This window comes from Papaver somniferum, chromosome 11 (assembly GCF_003573695.1).
Source record: "Papaver somniferum cultivar HN1 chromosome 11, ASM357369v1, whole genome shotgun sequence".
In the NCBI taxonomy this organism is placed as follows: domain Eukaryota; kingdom Viridiplantae; phylum Streptophyta; class Magnoliopsida; order Ranunculales; family Papaveraceae; genus Papaver; species Papaver somniferum.
The window spans coordinates 1,586,045-1,601,694 of NC_039368.1; the positions used below are offsets into that span (position 1 = coordinate 1,586,045).

The following is a 15,650-nucleotide window of genomic DNA, read 5'->3' on the forward strand; positions in this document are numbered from 1 at the left end:
AAATAAAATCACCAAAACTTACACGTTAAACTGAAACCAAAATACAGCCCAACCTCACAAAGTTAGGTCAAATAATAGATCAAAAGATAATCAACAAAATCAAAATAAAAACGATGGTAGTAGATAATGATTTATACCTGATGATAATCAACAACGCAATCAACTCTCTGATGTCTTGATTTTCGATTTCAGAAAAAATTGATTTTCTAGGTTTAAGAATTTTCTGAGATTTTAGATCTGGTTTTATGGGTTATGATTTGGTTTTCTAGATTTTCAACTAAACAAATCTCTGGGTTTTGCTTACGAGTTGGGGTTTTGATCACGAGTTGGGGTTTTGAGAGTTGAAGCTGCTTCACTGAGGGTTTTGACACATCGAAGGTTTTGAGAGCTGAAGAAAGAAATAGAGAGAGAAAAACGATTTTCTAAATGATTTATAAATAAAAAGAAAAAATATGTAAACTAAAGAAAAAAACAGATTATCCTAAAGCCCATGAAAAATGCATTATATTACGGAAATACCATGCGTATACAACATTTTAATAATTCCAAATACGTTGCTCCAATAATTTCATTTTATAAATCAATGCTATTTATTTTGCGCAACGTGTAAAAAAGGTGCAACGGATACAGACGTTGCACCATGCTGCAACGTCTATATCGTTGCACACCCCCGAAACTGAAATGTTGCAAAATCCAGGATATGGTGTGGTGCAAGAAACCTAGTAGCATTTATGCATCGAAACAGTGTCAATATTTATAAATTGTGGGAATGATACAATGATACATCATGTGACGAATCAAATTCACAATTAAGAGGTCCAGATACCTCAAACAATTAAGCTTGGGATCCGAGAAGGAAAGTTTTGTATCGCAAAGACCGACTGGTCATTTTATGTATTGGGTTTGCTTTTATATTCTTTTTATGGTACACACTGATAACAATCGGCACTAATATTAGTTTGAACGCAATACCAACTGTTATAATCGGTAATGTTTTGTTGATGAAACCAAAGTCGACTTTTTTATCCGGCATCTTATGTAAATTAAATTCAATACCGACTGAAATTAAGTTATATGAATACCTTTGTGTGTTAGGAGTCGGGGTAGTCGATTTTCAATACCGACTGTTAGTTACCAATTCTACAAGAAAATGAGGCTTTGGTGACAACAGTTTTTCAGCAAAGAATATTTTCATTGTTAAAGCCTACTTATTGTGGCAAAAAAAATTGGTTGTCACTGTTGTTAGCTTTTTTGCAACGGGACTCAGGTTTCGTCACTCAATAGTTTTTAGTGACTACATTTAGAGACAAAATAAAGTTTAGTCACTGATAAGTTTTTTGTAATAATATATTTTCGTCACCATTTAATTCTATTGTGACGATGCTAAAAAGTTGACATAGAATCGTTTCGGTGATGATCTATAATGTTCGTTACAATAAAAAAAGTTGTAGTGACAAAATTAATTCGCCACTAACTAATTTTACAGTAACAAAATTAAAAGTTTTACGCTATATTTAATTTTAGTGGCCATCAACATTTTTTGTTGCAAATATTTATATAGTAGCTATTTTTAATCGTCACAAGAAAGAACACCTGTGACGAACTAAATTTTTTGGTTGTAGTCATTTTCAGGGACACTATAAATTTACCGCAGTTCTTGATGTCAGTGATTATTAAATTATCGTCACAAAGAATTCTTTATGGTGTCAAAAAAACATGGCTGTTGAAGAATAATTTTTTGGTAACAATATATTTTATCACCTAAAACATAATATTTAAAAATAACTTATAAATTAGCGAAAATCAATTTATTACTCGAAGTAATTTTTCATAAATATAATTACTAAAACTAATCGTTTTAAGGTCCATCTCAGTTATTATCACTGATGGATTGTATCATTTTTGTATTTTTGACGGTGTTATGATATTGGTACCTGATATGGTGAACCATGGTTCATAATTCATATGTTATGGTTCACTGACCCTTCCCTGGAGCGATCTCGCTTTAATTCAATATTTATGAAGAATATATTAAAATATGTATTTACAATTTGATGCAACGGGCTCAATTTTAAAAACACCATGCATATGTACACAACATACTATTATCCATAATCAATTTTTTTACGATGACTCGAAATTTTCATGAAATTCAAAATTAACTACAAGCATAAATGTATTACTGTGCCAAAAAATTATCTTGTAATCTAAGAATCTACATTCCAATACCTCCTTACTCCAATGTTGCCAGTATGACAAAAACTTGTAAACTCAGTTTGAAATATCCTCGGTATCTTCTCATTTCGTTCAATAATCCTACGATCTCACTATAATTTTCCAAATTTCCTCTAATATATCCAAATTTCTTTTGATTGAGAATTTGTGAACCAAAATTTCCTTCATTACCTCTCCAACTACTTGACATTTACACCGAAACTATAATTATGTACTAGTATGAACCAAAATTTTGCTTCATGATATCTATGAATAGCTGAAATGTATATCAGAATTCTAAATTAACCAGTGCGAGCCAAAAGTATCATTGGATAGTCAAAATCAACATCAGAACTCTAAATATATTAACGTGAACCATACTTCATGACCTTTTTGACTAGTCGAAATACGAACTCTCACTAGAACCTGGTGCATATCACACGTACACTTTCCCTAATCCATATGAAAACTCCAGGACAAATTTCTACCATTAAAAAGATTTCATAATCCGTATTGACTGTATCTCAGGCTAAGATCTGGCCATCTAAAGTTTTCATCAAAAGCCTAATTCTTGTTCTCTCATTTCACTTTCTTCTCCATTCCTTTCTCGATACCTCCGCTCACTCCGGCCAAAAGAAAAAGAAAACCTAACTCAATCTGTACTCTCTACCACCTTCGCAATCCCTTTTCTCTTCCAAATCTCCTTTCATCCAGAAAAATGAAGTCCGTGTTTACCAATCGGCCATACTCAATCGCGAACACAAATCATCCCTGGTGATTCCCAGAGAAGGAGGAGAGAAAGAAGTTCATCAAACACATCTAGATCCAATGCAGTCCGTAATCCTCAAATATTCAAAGTGGAAGAAGTGGGAGGGGATATAATAGAGCAACACCAATGACCAATGGAAACTCCTACCAGTACATCTAAAGATGATTTACCACCTTGATTATATGTTTAAAGTGTTCATGTTTCTTAATCAATTGTAAGCTTACTACAAATTTAGTTAGATTTGGTTTCTACTCTGTATTGATTTCTATTTAGGGTTTTGATTTATACTCGTTGTTTACTTTTCTGCCTATTTCTTCCTCAGGGTTAGGTTTTCAGAGTACATGAAGTATTGTGCATTTGTTCATCTTTTCAATTTGTTTGTTTTTAGGATTTTATGTTCATAATTTTTTTTTAGTACAAAACCAGTATTTTCTAACTTTCTCTTGTTAATTGAATCGATTTGTTGTGTTTTTAATTTGCAGCAGCACGAAATTGGGCATAATAGAAGTGAGTTCAACTGGACTCAAGAAGTCATCACTCTTCTCATTCTTAAAAGGTCACTATTTTTCTGTGCCAATATAATGTTTACATTAAAAGCCGATGATACCACCAATTCATATAGGATATGATAGGATGGGATAAGATATGATATGATTGCTTCACTGAATCAAAAAGTAGTGATACTTCTTTCATGTTTCACACCCACACCTCTAGATTTGATAGTTGAATGTTGCAAATCAGATCGGGATATTGACAAGCTATGGAAGGCTCCCCAGCACAAGGATGTTGTGGCATGTGTTAATCCGTGCTCTCAATATTCACATAATCTGAATGTTTGTGTTTAATTCTACAGTGTATAATTTACTCAATATTTGATTGTTTTTATATTTGGTTGTTTGATTCAGGTCATACAAAGTTGCGTAATTACTTGCTTGTACACACAAATGGTGACCTCAATCAGATGAAAGCTGGGGTCTGTATCATTCTCTACCTCCCGTATTGTGTTGTTTTCATAGATTTTAACGGTTAGCTGAGTAAGATTATTCAACTGATTATTGATATGGCTAACTGATCTTCTAAGTAAACCCTGCTTCAATAGAATTTTACTTCTTTCTATCCCAGAATTGGGCTACTGAAATACTCATAATATGCATATCTACAGTTGGAGACTGGATATACATGACTATTTAGTTCACTTATTTTTAACGGAAAGATATAAATTTAAGTCAATTGGCACCTATCACTATCATCTTCTGCTATATTTCTGTCCCAAATGTAGTATGTGAATTCACTAGTAACTAGATATTGGATAGAACTGCGATTTATAAGTTCATACCCCCCTTTCTGGCAAGAAGGGAGGGGAGCCAATTCCTTTATCATGGCAACAGAAGTTCCTCTGTTTAATCCACAAAGACCTAACTCTTGGGCTGTAGAGGAGCCATTTTACATGCTCACAGCATTTACAGAACTGCAGAAACATATACCCTTAGGATGTAGAGCAAAGACTCATAATAATTTTTGCAGGATGGTTTGCGCCTCAACATCTTGTGAAGTGCTTTGAGCCTTTTACTACTGTACTTGGTTTACACTTACAAGATATTCATCACCTGCATACAAAAATGATCCACTTTGTCTTTATAGATACAACATCCACACCAAAGAACGTGGGATTGACACGGGGCTTGCACTGGATGTACGGATGAATGCTAACAAAGGAAAGCTGGTTGTTTTGTTTTCAGAATTAAATGAAGAGACGCTATGCGAGAATGGCCCCCAAACTCGCAAACGAGTTTGTGGTAATAGTTTTTCCTATAGAAGAACTCAGGTACAAGTCTTGGAGTGAAACACAAGTCCTCGATATTGATTCCCTGATTGACAGGGTCAAGTTATGCATATTTGTACTATCTGTTTTTTTCCCCCGTAGATTAGTGTATTAAAACTTAAAATTGAAAATTGATTTGGTTTCCATTTTCAGAAGGAGTTCATCTGGAACTACTCTACCAATGTTAAAGAAGTTCTTAGAGGAATTTCTAGGTGAGTATACAATACTAATGTTTTATTTCTGTTAGTTGTCATGGGCACGATTAAGTGCAAACTCAATATTCTATATTATCTAATTGAAAAACGAATTTGATTGTTATTTTTATTAATGACCACACCCTCGTGAATTCTAAGCTCATCGTCTGTCTGTGTTCCAGTAACTCTCGCGCTTGTTTAAAGACCAACCGTTACTGTTGCACCTTCATGTGATGTTGTGGTAATCATTAGTTTCACTCTTGCTTACCATACATGAAAAAGTTTTATTTAGTCCCTTTAGCACAGATGCAATCACTAGTGTCACTCTTTGCTTGTACTAATTTTATTTACATTAATTATAGGATAAAATCAATGAGTTGTTGCAAAGGGAGATACACCACCCACTAAGGCAGAAATATGTGCTGAAGTTTGAAGAGAAAGCGAAGATGCTGACGTACTATAGCCACTGCTGATTCTGACGATGAAGCACTTCATGGTATGATACAAAAACATGCTGACAGAATTCAAGCTACGCGCACAAAATGAGATGATCAAGAAATTACAAGAAAATGAAAGATTCACTCTAAGCATGATCCGTGAACAACAAAATCTGATGCGCAGAAGTGATCCAAGCGACATTAGCTCCGATAGAACAACAGAAAACCTAGTGCAAGAGCAACAATAAAATTTTCACTTGTCAAATGTTTTTGACTTGGCATCATTTTTTTTATTGGAAGTGATAATCAGATGCTTTTAGTTTGAATATTGTTTTAATAAATTTGAAGCTAACTAGTATTGTTCACAATGTTTATTTATTTATATCTGCGTAATGTATAATAAATCTCTTGATAATGATGGGATAGTCTAGGCTATCACTAAAGAAAATTTGGTGATAGCCTGTAATAACTTTTGAGACTGGTAATTTTGTCGGTAAAATGACAATGATATTGGTTGGAAAAGTTGTTTTGAAGACAATGATATTCGTTATTCACCATACAAAGACAATTCTAATTGGTCGTTATTTTTAGAGACAACTTGTTTTTTCCATTCATTTCTTATTATGAGACAAAAATTATTTCGCAGCTAAATTATAAATTTTTAAGAGACAAAATAAATTTCGCGGCTAAAATCATTTTATGTGACGATTTTGTTTCTTCACTATAAGTATATTTTGAGACGAAAAAATTCCGCCGCTAAAACTAGTTTAAGTGGTAAAATGTTTTCCTCACCAAAAAATACTTAGAGTGACAAAATTCTTCATCACAAAATTAGTGAACAGTGTCAATTTTATTTTCTCACGAAAAGATAGTTTTGATGGCAAAAAGACTTATGTCACTAATCAAAAAATTCGGTGACAATTTCTTAAGGACGTCACAGAACACTTTCATTGACTCGCTATAGGTGATGAAATTTTTTGTGCCTCTGAATTCTTTTTGTAGCGAAGAAAATGGTTTTCATGACACAATGTATTGCCACTAAAAGCGATTTTTCTTGTAGTGGCAATGTCGATACCATTCGAACGAATGCATCTTTTATTAGCAAAATTATGTGAAAATTGAACACCCTTCCTTGAAATTGGCAATGATCGGCATTGTCGACTAACACTTCCCACAACCGATTGTTAACACACTTGAGAGATACTTAAGGGTAATTCAGCCGTCACAAAATTTATATGTATAAGGGGTTCTTAAACTACTATACAATGTTTTTTTCTTTTTCTTTTTCTTTTTTTAAGTATCCCCAATTTGTGAAAGTATTCTCCAATTATATCTTCTTTTAATAATAGGTTCAACTTTTGGGGAATTACAATTCCGGAACTAAAGCTGCTGATATGAGGATAATTATTTGGATTGTGATTTTATGAATACCAACTTGGCATCGAAGATTAAATATATGGTTATTTGGCGTTTGAGAGTTATATGGTAAGTGGTATTTAAGCTATCCCACTCAAGTTTTTGTATATAGATCGGCAAACACAGAGGGTAATTCATGTTCATTGTGCTTGAGGGTAACTTATGCAAGATATTCTTCATCATGTATCCGTGGGTACGCCGCATAATAATTTATTTAAGGTGGTACACGATAGAATTTTTTTCAATTTGTGGGTATAAAATACATAAAACTGGTTAAAAAGACCAAAACCAATAATTCCTGGGTGAAAAGGACACTTAGATTTTGATACTGTTTAAATGGACAAAAATGTAAAAATAGCCAGGATGTAGGCCTGTCAATGGAAGAATATCCGTCGGATATTTAGAAATACGATATCCGACATGTTAAGCGCTACCGGATATTTGATATCCGATAATATCTTATAGGATATCAAAATCAGATATCGATTCCGATAGGCTAAGCTGTCGGATATCCGATAAATATCCGATAGCATCCAGTTATAACAAAAAAGCTTAAAAACCCTTGTAAAACATTTTCATAATTGACACTTATGGGATATTTATCCGACAATATCCGATACTAGACTCGAAATTAGAATAAATTACAAATAAGTTCCTATACTATCGGATACCGAATATTAACATTTCGGATGAGGTCTAATCCGTTTCCGATATGTTAAGGAAGAAATATCCGATAAAATATCCGATCCGATATCCGATAAAACGGATAAAATCGTATAGGATTTCGGATACTCGGAAACGGATACAGGATATCGGACAAATATTGACAGGCTTACCAGGATGTAAACAGTTTTATCCTGCCAATTTTCAAATACTTTTTCTTATTTTTTAATTTACACAGGATGCATCCAGTTTCATCCTCAATATTTTTTAAGTTTAAGCCAGGATGAATTCAGTTTCATCCTTGCTAAAAAAATTTTGTCCATTTCACCCATACTAATTTTTACTCGTCCATTTGAACCATGTTTTAAAAATATTTGGATAAATGACCCATTTTCCGTATAAAATATGCATCTATCCCCTCTTAATTTTCTTTCTTTTATGAAATTTCCCTCTTCGAGAGTTCCTAAAAATTGGTTGAATGATTGTTTTGAAAATCCCCATAGAGGGGACTATGATATAGACTGGCCAGTCCTTTGTAGCACTATTATTTGGACATTAGGAAATCTAGGTGCAATATTGTGTTTAAGAAGGACAGCCAAAATAATTATTTAACAGAAAACAAAATCATCAAATATATTAATGGTTACATGACAGTGTGTAAATATGGTTATAATGTAATTGAAAATCTGTATTATAATCCTAGCAATGACAATGCTCTCCAAATTACAACCCAATACAGTCAGGGTCAATGTAGAAGTATGGATCTGAGAATTGACATTGTTCTTGCCATGATGTGTTCAACTGCAAAAGCTGGATTTGCTCTAACTTTGTGTGATCATACATGAATCATTAGAGTAGTTAGAGGGATACATGCAAATTGTGCAACCAGAGAAGATCTAGAAAAAGCTGGAGCAGATGCAGCTTTTAAATAGGCAACAAAATGGAGTGGCCATATTATAATTTTCTGAAGCGATTCTCAACCAACCCTTTTGCTGCTAATAGGAATGTATGCAGAAACTCCACACCAGAGATACAAAATTAGTGAAAACTTTGGAAACAAAACAAAATTTCATATAAAATTCTTAGTTCATGATTTTATGCTAGTCATGAGAACAAATATCATTTGGGAGTCTCATTTGTCCAAGTTCTGTAACAAATATGCATTTGAGCATGTTTGGAAAGATATAAACCGTCGGGCTATCCTAACATATTTAAACATTCAAAATTGTAATGGAGTACCGGAACTCTCCTTACGAAGGATAACTGCATATGGACCTTTTGCATCAATGCCACGAGGATTTTCTCTTTTTCTGCAAAAAAAAAGGTCCTACAAATTCACCACCCCTTTGTCTAATAAACTCCGTGTAATAACATTTATATGTTGTCGATGTCACTCTAGTAAAGTGGTAACGTCATTGTACGACGATAATAATATAAGTGATTCGAGTTTGAAACTCGTCTGCACCAATTCCTTTAGCCATCAAAAAGAAGGATAATTATTAAGGTTTTTTTTTTTCTTTTTCCCCTCTTTCTTTTTTTTTTTACTTTAATAGAGTTCTGTATAACAAAATTCCCTGATCCTTAGATTGTTAATGGAGACTCGGAAATACAAGCATGACTTATCAAAATACAGATATGTGTGAAGAAAAGGATAACACAATTAATCCACCGTTAACAAGGATGACCAATGAAATACATAAAAATTGGAATTAAAACTCCGAGCACTATTGGTGTTGTTATCTTTTTACCACTGTTGGTTGATGTTTCCTCATCTATTCCTGACGAAGTTTTTTTCCCTTTAGTGGTTGGGCATACTTCTTTATCAGAAAAACACAACTCATTCATTCCCTCTCCCGTCAACCTAAATTGGAAAAAAGAACAACTTGATTAATTCATATACTATGATTATCAATGATGTGAATACTTTTCAATGCTGAATTTCACTTACGTCAAATTTAACGTTCCTTCTTTCGATTTCTTCCTTAATGAAGTTGGCACTGTTCCAGTGAAAAAGTTATTCGCCAAATTCCTATACAAGCAACAAAAAGAAAAACAAAGGATTCATAAATACATATATTTCATATTCATATATGGAAAAAAAGAAACAAAATCATTTTAATGAGGTAAATTCCGTTTTTCTTGCCCGTATATATGATGTATTCAATAACTATAAAAATTAGATGTTTCCTTGACAGGTGAGAAAAATCCACTTCTGCCTATGTAAGCGAATATGAGGAGTAGAAATTATTCACTCGAAAAAGAAAAACAAAACTTACAGCACTTTCAGATTAGGAAAGTCAGCAAGAAAATCAGGAAACTCTTGTCCCAAAATATTATCGCTCAAGTCTCTGCAAACAATCATTACAAAATAGAGATTAATTAAATTAACAATTTAGTGTAATATTGTATCTTTTATGAACAATATAAAAAATTTAATTTATCACATGATTTCAAGTGCATCCAGGGTACTAAAATCGTAGAGATCTCCATTATATAGTGCTCCAGAGTGGTGCAGATTTCTGTAAAGGAGTTCAAATTAAAGATCAAAATATACACATGTTTTACTAGGTTTGCTAGACAAACAGGAAACGGCAGAAAAAGGGTTATACAAGTGAAGATTTTTTCATACAATGCTGTTACTCGAGGGGTATCACCGGAGCTACAGTTAACCCATGAATATGGCTCAGGAAGACAAGGATCAGCTTGATCATCCGTTGCTAAAGACCCAAGCGAATAATAATTATCTATCAACAACTGTATCGCCTTCACTGATACGCAATCATTCAAACAATTTAAAACAAAAAACCAGTTAAAAGGGAATGCTGATAATCAATCATTTTAATGAAAACAAATAATCATTCACCTAATAAAATGGAGAAAAAAAGTAACACATAAGATCAGAAAGTTATACCATCATTTGAATTTGTTAATGCCGATACCGTCGTAAACAATAGAAACGGCAAAGATAATACTGATAAGAAATGAACAATATTCACATTAGTACTCTTCATGATGCTATCAACCAAGTAGCTCAGAATATGATATGAACCAAGTTGTTGCTTAGAAAGAAATGACTAGTACTTGATCGTTTATCCACATGATGTATTTATAGCCTTAATTAATTAATCTTCACATCGTAAAGGTTTTGACCAAATTAATACAGTATAAAATGAAGTTTGAATTTGTTTTCATTTATTATCAAGTTGATTGGAGAATTATTTAAGTTGTTGAATTTTCTTGTCCAAGTTGCATGCGGAACTTGTTTAGAATTTTCCTTATAAATTAATTGTCAACTCTTGTTCAGAAATTCGAAAAATATAATACCATGTGAAGGCTCTTAACTCAAAGTCCATAAGTCCAATACCTGCGTAAGTTCGCAGGATCCGGTTGTCAAAATAATTCCTTATGTCGAGAAGTAATCGACCTATCTAAATTCGCAATGCATTGACCAACCTAACGGTTGGTAGTATGTTGGATCTAATCTGTTACGTTTTCATTGTTTCTGTCAACTTGTATGTATTTGTATCCAAGAAAAGAAAGAAGTAGTTGTTTTCATATTTACAGCTAAAATTATTGTGCAACCAAAAACGGAATTGTTGGCATGCGACAGATAATTTTGGCCGATCATGGAGGTAGATTCTACTACCTAATGGGACGACTTATAGGCCACAATAATTGAACCAAAAGTCATGGACCACAATTCTAACCTTAAGGCCGATCATGGGTGTGAATTTGCAAAAGAAGTTTTCATTGACTGAGCTAAGGAGAAAAAGTGGAAGACAAATTGATGCTTTGACTTTGTAATCCGTTTTAACAAAAGCGTAACTGGCTGTAAATGTGTATCCACATAATTCATCACCCGTCACGTGTCTAAGGAGTCACATGTGGAAGACCCACAACTTGAGATATCAAGGCACGATGCCACGTATCAACATCCAAGAAACATATGTCATCTATATATAATCATCATCGAACTGATCTGATGGCTAAGAATCACGGAGCACCGAAAGAACGAGTCATCGCGAAGTACTGAAGAGCACCCGAAGCTCTGCTTTATCCCCTCTCGAGGAAGATACAAAATCAATGGTGAGGATTGGTCTCACTGACGAGGATGGGACAAGGACACCCGACACCTGTCTGACGCGTGCGGACAATCCCAACCACCCGCATTAAATACCCTAAGCATAGGATACGTGTCAATCAACATGTGGAAGAGAAAGAGGCAACCCTTCGTTGCCGCACATGACCGTTGAAGCCTTCAGTCAAGAACGAAGACATTGGCGGGATTAACACAGAAATCAAGAAGATAAGGTTGCAACTATCTCTAACAGTGGACCCCATGTATCATCCCTATAAATACCCCTCTCCACTAAGAGAGAAGGGGTCGACCGGTTTTTAGTAAGAATAAGAGATCTTAAAGAGAGAGAAATAGGAAGAGTAAGTATGAGTTCCATTTCCCCCCTTAGCTTCGTGATTCAGAGAACCGTTTAACTATCATTGTAACTCTTCAATATATAGTGAAACTCCAACCCCCGTAGATGTAGGCCTTAGTTTTGAACCACGTAAATCATTTTCTCATTTACATTCAGCACTTTACTTTTTGTCTTATTGTTATGTTTTGATCATATGCATGGTTCGATCTAATCCCCCGTGACCAGACCATGACGAGCCCGAAGGCTCAGAGTCTGATAGGCTTCGAACTCATAACATCTTATGTGTATTTCATTCCTCTTATTGATTTTATATGAAATGCGAATATTGTTTGTGAGCACATGGATGCCATCGTAATTTATGTATTCACAATCTGGCGCTAGAAATAGGGACACTAGTCCCGGTAAAAGATTTATCTTTCCCTGTGATCTTGCTTTTTGGCTCTCAGCACTATTCCCCCTACAATGGTGTTTTGAGCGGTTTGCATTTAAGTTTCGAACAGCTCACCCGCGTTGTCTTTGAAAAAATGTTCCAGGACTATGTTTTCTTTTAGATCAATGTACTTCTGCAAAAAGCATGATAGATCCATGTTCTCTTTGACAAAACCTTTTCGGATTTATATTTTTCCCCTCGAGTAAAATGATTTCTCTGACAAAACCTTTCGTTAAAGTTTTCATTATCCTGATATATTTTCTAACAAAACACACATTGAAGCTAGGCGCACATCTATAAAACCTGTGGACTTGTCACTTTTCGCAAAGTATTGCTAAATCTGTCAGTAAATCTGTGTTTACAATGATCAAACCTACATTTCCCCCTAAATACTTTGAAAACTTTTAAATACCCACTGTGATCTCTTCGAGCTATGTTCTCTTCGAAAACACTTAAAGGAACCTTTTGGTATATTCCCTTTTCTTTGAACAAACTTTGCTGACAAAATCAACATGGCTTCCGTTTTTTCGACTACGTCTTATTTTTGCAGAAAAGTTAGAAGTGGAGAAAACAAAGGAAGTGGGAAAACCAAAGCCTCGTCAAAAGAAACACCAAGAACCACCCCGGTGATAACCCATAGCAAGCAAAAGGGCGAAAAATCGAAGGTATCCAACCAGAAGCCAGATGCCGCGGAAATCACCTCACCATTGCATGCTAATACCGTAGCAGCAGAAGCCATCAAAGAAGCAGCGGCCAAAGCCAATGCATCAAGTATGATGGCAGCTAACCAAACTCATGAGCAACGAGAAGGTTTTGAAGAGTCAACAATGCATCAACCGGCCCTCGGAATGCCCCCAATAAACGACCAAAACCAAGCCCTGCCAGCTACTCAAACTTTGCTGATAGTGAATCATCCAACGCCCTCACGCGTGGATCCACCAGCAGTTATACTTGATCCTCCTCCTCCTTTAATACACATAGTAGACGAAGGTCACACCGTGGCTATTGGAGGACTTGTGCGGGCTGGGACCCAAAATCAAGGATCAAACCATTCCCCTCAACTGATGGCTGAGTTTGAGGAATTAAAAAAGAACCAGCGAGTCTACGCAGATGTTGTAGCGCTACTGGCTCGGGAAAATCAATAACTCAAGGACAGGATCGCCCAAAGCATAGGAGTGGCACGCCAACATGACGAAGCAAACTCAAAGGAACCGGAGCCCAATCGTGACCGAATAATCATCGTGACCAACGCCAACAATCCGGAACCACTAAACCGAAGTCCATCCAGAGGAAACAGATTATCCGATCCAGATTATACCCCCGACGATTCAGATTATTTTGATAGTGAAAATCAAAGATTAGAGCGATCCACGATAAAAGACGACCACCAGCAGGAGATGGAGGACCTTCGTGCGGAAGTGATGGATGAAATCAAGCAGCTGAAAGCTAGACAAGAGGGGAATACTAGAAGAGGTGATGAGAGAAGCCAACACCACACCGATGACTCACCACCTGTCCAAAGCGCTTATCCCTCAAAAGTTTCATGTTCCAACATTCGAATGTTACGACAGATCCAGCGACCCTGCAGCTCATCTTCGGTATTATAATCGCATCTTAGCCCGATGGGATCAAAACGATGCAATCCTTTGCAGATACTTTCCTTCAAGTCTAGAAGGATCGGTATTATCTTAGTTTGACAACCTACCACCCAACTACATCGATTCCTATAGCCATCTCACTGAGAGATTCTTAAGAACATACATGTACAACAAAGATGTCAACGCCGGTATGGACAAGCTCTTTTCTCTGGCAATATATTACAAGGTAACGATCAGGGAGTTTACCGACAGATGGCACAAGATTTGAAAATCTATAGGGAACGTAGATCCAGTGGTCAGCATCAATTGTTACAAGTGGAGTTTAGATAGAATGAGCCCACTATTTGTCGAGATCCATGAAAGTGTACCAACAACCGAAGGGGATCTTCGAATCATCATCGAGAAGCATGCCCGTTTGGAAGAAATTCAACGAGAAAATCCAAGGGCCCAAACACAGTGATCTCATGGGACCAACTCAACGGAACAAGCCAGCGTATCCAAAAGGGGTAACTCAGCGGAACGCCCACACGAAGATAGGAGAGGACGAAAAGATGATGGTCGGCGTGATGATCGGAAATTTGAAGACCAAGTCTTCACAAAGCTGAATACTAACTATACTCGTATCCTACGAGAAATCAAGGATCGAGAAGGCCTGGAATAGCCTTGGTCCAAAGGGAAGCATCCCCCGAGGTCAGAAAAATCAAGGGATTACTGCGAGTACCACTTCTTTAACGGGCACCAAACCGAGAAATGCAAGAATATCAAGATAATGATCCATAAGTTAATTGACGCCGGTGACCTCAAGCAATACGTACAGAAGGGAGAAACCTACGAAAGGTCAAAGCGAAGAAAGAAAGTCCAATTACCCGAAGGAAACCGAAGTGTCAACACCATCTCATGCTCCGAAGCTACTGGACCCTCGCTAACCTCCCAAATAGGGAAAAGACTAAGAAATCAATTCGAGGATTATTGTGAGCTGTACAAGATCGATGGGGCAGAATTGGAAGAACACGAGCAATGGATGAATGCACATATGACCTTCGATGCTGAAGATATAGAGGAAGACATGGAAGATCACAACGACCCCTTGGTCCTCACCCTACCAGTGGCTGGGTGCAACATCAGGAAGATCCTTATTGACGGAGGAAGTTCAGTTAATGTTTTGTTCTATGACACATTCAAACGGATGGAGTTGAACGACGAGCAACTCATGTCCTCTTATTACACCATCTACGGATTAAATGGGGCACCAACGAAGCCCTTAGGGGATATCATTTTGCAAGTAGATGCAGGACCAATGAAGCCGGCGATGGGTGCACAAGATCAAAGGAGTAGCAGTGACCTATCATCAATACCTTAGATTTCCAACACCCGAAGGGGTAATGGAAATAAAGGGAGATCAGGTTACCGCCTGAGAATGTCAAGCTATGCAAAACCAACTCAATAATGAACAAGAGGAGCAGTGGAAGTCCCGAAGGAGTAAAAACAAGGAAGCTTCCAAGGAAAAAGAAATTGACCTTTATATCGAAGAAATTTCAAGGAAAGGCCTGACAAAGGAAAGTATTGTTCTAAATACCGAAGAAGGCACCTCTGCTGCTGAGGGGGATGAAGATCCTACCAAATAGCAATTAAAGAACGTCCCTCTCCTAAAGGAGCTCAAACCTACATTCACAT

General features: G+C 36.1%; 2 protein-coding genes across 3 annotated transcripts; one reads left to right on the forward strand and one right to left on the reverse strand.

The window, feature by feature from the left end:
* Positions 1 to 9,000: 9,000 nt before the first annotated feature.
* LOC113320776 (LRR receptor-like serine/threonine-protein kinase IOS1) lies at positions 9,001 to 10,580 on the reverse strand. 2 transcript variants are annotated; one of them, XM_026568671.1, is made up of 6 exons: positions 10,427 to 10,580; positions 10,145 to 10,283; positions 9,960 to 10,034; positions 9,792 to 9,863; positions 9,464 to 9,544; positions 9,001 to 9,376 (listed from the first exon to the last, which is right to left on the reverse strand). In XM_026568671.1, the coding sequence occupies exons 1-6, from the start codon at positions 10,524 to 10,526 to the stop codon at positions 9,187 to 9,189; spliced, it is 657 nt and encodes a 218-aa protein (XP_026424456.1). In that variant the 5' UTR covers positions 10,527 to 10,580; the 3' UTR covers positions 9,001 to 9,186. The 2 variants fall into 2 exon arrangements, with proteins under 2 accessions (XP_026424456.1, XP_026424457.1); XM_026568672.1 differs by lacking the exon at positions 9,960 to 10,034.
* Positions 10,581 to 14,745: 4,165 nt separating this feature from the next.
* Positions 14,746 to 15,336, forward strand: LOC113322320. Its single transcript, XM_026570389.1, has one exon. It carries the CDS (start codon positions 14,746 to 14,748, stop codon positions 15,334 to 15,336), a length of 591 nt encoding a protein of 196 aa, XP_026426174.1.
* Positions 15,337 to 15,650: the final 314 nt, after the last annotated feature.

Excerpts from the sequence above, each read along its gene's own strand:
- LOC113320776 (XM_026568671.1), bottom strand. The coding sequence starts at position 10,526 with ATGAAGAGTACTAATGTGAATATTGTTCATTTCTTATCAGTATTATCT. Across the intron at positions 10,284-10,426 it reads ATTAACAAATTCAAATGATG|TGAAGGCGATACAGTTGTTG; the intron begins GTATAACTTTCT and ends ATTGCGTATCAG. Across the intron at positions 9,864-9,959 it reads CTGGATGCACTTGAAATCAT|AGACTTGAGCGATAATATTT; the intron begins GTGATAAATTAA and ends GATTGTTTGCAG.
- LOC113322320 (XM_026570389.1), top strand. The coding sequence starts at position 14,746 with ATGATCCATAAGTTAATTGACGCCGGTGACCTCAAGCAATACGTACAG.